The sequence below is a fragment of the Neltuma alba genome, unplaced genomic scaffold (assembly GCF_004799145.2).
Source record: "Neltuma alba isolate B1F8T4 unplaced genomic scaffold, ASM479914v2 tig00006198_pilon, whole genome shotgun sequence".
Lineage (NCBI taxonomy): Eukaryota > Viridiplantae > Streptophyta > Magnoliopsida > Fabales > Fabaceae > Neltuma > Neltuma alba.
Genome location: NW_021634384.1, coordinates 1 through 2520, shown reverse-complemented (window position 1 = coordinate 2520; position 2520 = coordinate 1). Strand labels below are relative to the sequence as shown.

General features: G+C 38.9%; 1 protein-coding gene across 1 annotated transcript; it reads left to right on the top strand.

Annotated features, from left to right (window-relative positions):
• The first annotated feature begins 1161 nt into the window (after positions 1–1161).
• On the top strand, positions 1162–1870 carry LOC114749854 (serine/threonine-protein phosphatase 6 regulatory ankyrin repeat subunit C-like). The gene is made up of 2 exons (XM_028938396.1): positions 1162–1679; positions 1762–1870. The coding sequence occupies exons 1-2, from the start codon at positions 1162–1164 to the stop codon at positions 1868–1870; spliced, it is 627 nt and encodes a 208-aa protein (XP_028794229.1).
• Positions 1871–2520: the final 650 nt, after the last annotated feature.

The window sequence follows — 2520 nt, the reverse complement described above, 5'->3', positions numbered from 1 at the left end:
AATAAATTAAATGTTCAGAAAATTCTAAATAGCTTCTTATAAAAAGGAACAAGGCAATTCAAATTTTAGGCTTTTATAAAAAGGACCAGTAGCGTCAATTTACTATTATTATTATTATGTTGCTGCTGCCGGTACAAATCTACTTCTCGCAGTCAAAGTTATTTATTTATTTTTTTTAAAGAAATAGCATTGGCTCTGACGAAATTGGAACAAATTAACTTCGAGGGAGGATGACATACGTACGTATATATTCACAGCCAGATGTTCTTCCCACCTTTCTCTTTTGTTACGCTTTTCTTTTATATTTTTTTAATTTTCAAATAATTAAAAATATATGCCAAGAACCTTTAACTCAAATGACAGCTCACAAATAAAAGTGGTGAGATTAATCTAATAGAGGGTATGCGATGCGTGTGTGCGTCTGTCTTATTTTTTTTTTTAAAAAAAAAAGGAGTAGGTTGGGGTAAATTTCTTTGAAAAAATTTGAATTGAGATTAAATTCAGACTAGTTATGTGCACTTTTTCCCCCTGGATAAGCTGTATTCACGTTTTATTGTTAATTAACATGCCTATAACCCTTATAAACAGGAAGAAATTGTGTAGGAAGAGTACTATTATGGTCAGGATCGAGCCATTATTAGAATATGTGTGCTCACACTTTCCGACACGTATTTATCTGATTATATATAATTAAGGAATTATCAACTTAAACAGAATCACTAAGTTCAGGTGTGCTCAGATTATCCCTTGGTTCACCTCTACAAGCTATGCTTAACACACTACGTACTATACTTTATTTTGGGTTTATGTTTTACTATGCCACCACACTTTTCAAAGGGCTGGAGAGGATCAATCTGAACGTCGTAGGATATTTGTTTCTAGGTTATTGTTGCCCATCACATTCGAAGGGCAAACAACGTGTTCCATATATGTATAATTATTAATTATTAATTGATGCAAAATGAAAAGAGAAAAAGATATTACATTGCCCTTCCACAATATAATGAAAAGAGATTCCTCTGTACTGTACAGACACACATGGGAGCAGTTGAGCAGTATAAAAAGCGAGTTTTGGGAGCGAAGTGACCACCAGCCACTGCCACCATCTTAACACACACAGTCACGCTGTGTTGGTTCGCGCATCAGGGCAAAACGCAATATATGGATTCTGATATGGATATTCTGACGACGACGCACAGTTTATACCATTCCACGCTAGAGGGTCATTGGAATGAAGCTTTGACGATATACAAAAACAAGGTGAGTATTATTCACGATAAACCGATCAACAGCTACGGCGACACAGTGTTGCATGTGGCGGTGAACGACCACAGGGAAGATATGGTGGAGAATCTACTGATGGAAATCACGAGACTTGGGTCGTTGTCGGCGCTGAAAACAAAGAATCATCGAGGGGATACCCCACTGCACTGTGCGGCGTCAAGAGGGTCCCTCGAGATGTGCAAGTGCATCGCCGAAGCTCAACGGGACACCCAACTGATTGAAGCTCGCAACGAGAAAGGAGAGACTCCTCTCTTCTTGGCCGCTCTTCACGGCCATATGGATGCTTTCCTTTACCTACACTCTCGTTGCCCCGACCCAAGTAGTGGCCTCTGGAAAAGATCCAGCGATGGAGAGACTATCCTTCACTGCACCATAGGCCGAGAACACTTTGGTTGGTTACTCCCTTGTTCATTCATTTCATCTCCATCCCTTATTCTCATTAATCATTTAACCCATTTCTGTTCGCATTCTTCGCAGGGTGGCATTTGAAATCATTCATCTTTACGGAAAGGACATAGTGGGCTCTGTGGATGAAAAGGGAGTTACTCCTCTCCATATCCTGGCCAAACAAACCTTCCGCCTTTGAAAGCAGCAGCAATTTCAGATGGTACAACAAGCTTGTCTACAACTGTAAGCATATCGCTAGCTTCTTTTTTTTTTTTTTTTTGGGCCCGGGGGGGGGGGGGAACTGATGTTGGAGCCAGCATCCATGAGATCCAGTGGCCCCGCATTTCTTTCTTTGTTTTTTTCCTCCTTTGACCTCCTTCTTTACCGGACAAGAGAGAGCTGAATTCATGAAAGGGGACCGAAAAAAAGAAGAGAAAGAAACAAAGAACATGAGCCCCTTATTTATTACGTGGATGTCAATTTGTAAAAATCTGAATAACAAAAAAATAAGTTATAGTAATTATTTAGTATTCTTTATATTTTAGAATACACACAGTCTCCTAGATATGTCAATAATTCAAGTATTATTTATTTTCCTTTTGTGGCGGAAGGCATATACGTGAAGTCATTGAGGAGCCTCGAACAGCACCCAAAGACTGGCCCATTGCTCCGGATAAAATCATCTGGAAGACAGAGAACCCAGGCTGGCAAGTTCAATCTAAATGAAAACATACTTCGTATATCTTTAGTTTGCTCAGTTAGGTCCTCAAGTATGTTCATTTCATCCTCCCTATAAGTGACTTTTAATATGTTGGATACTGCTAAGAAAAATTTTAAATTTCATTAATT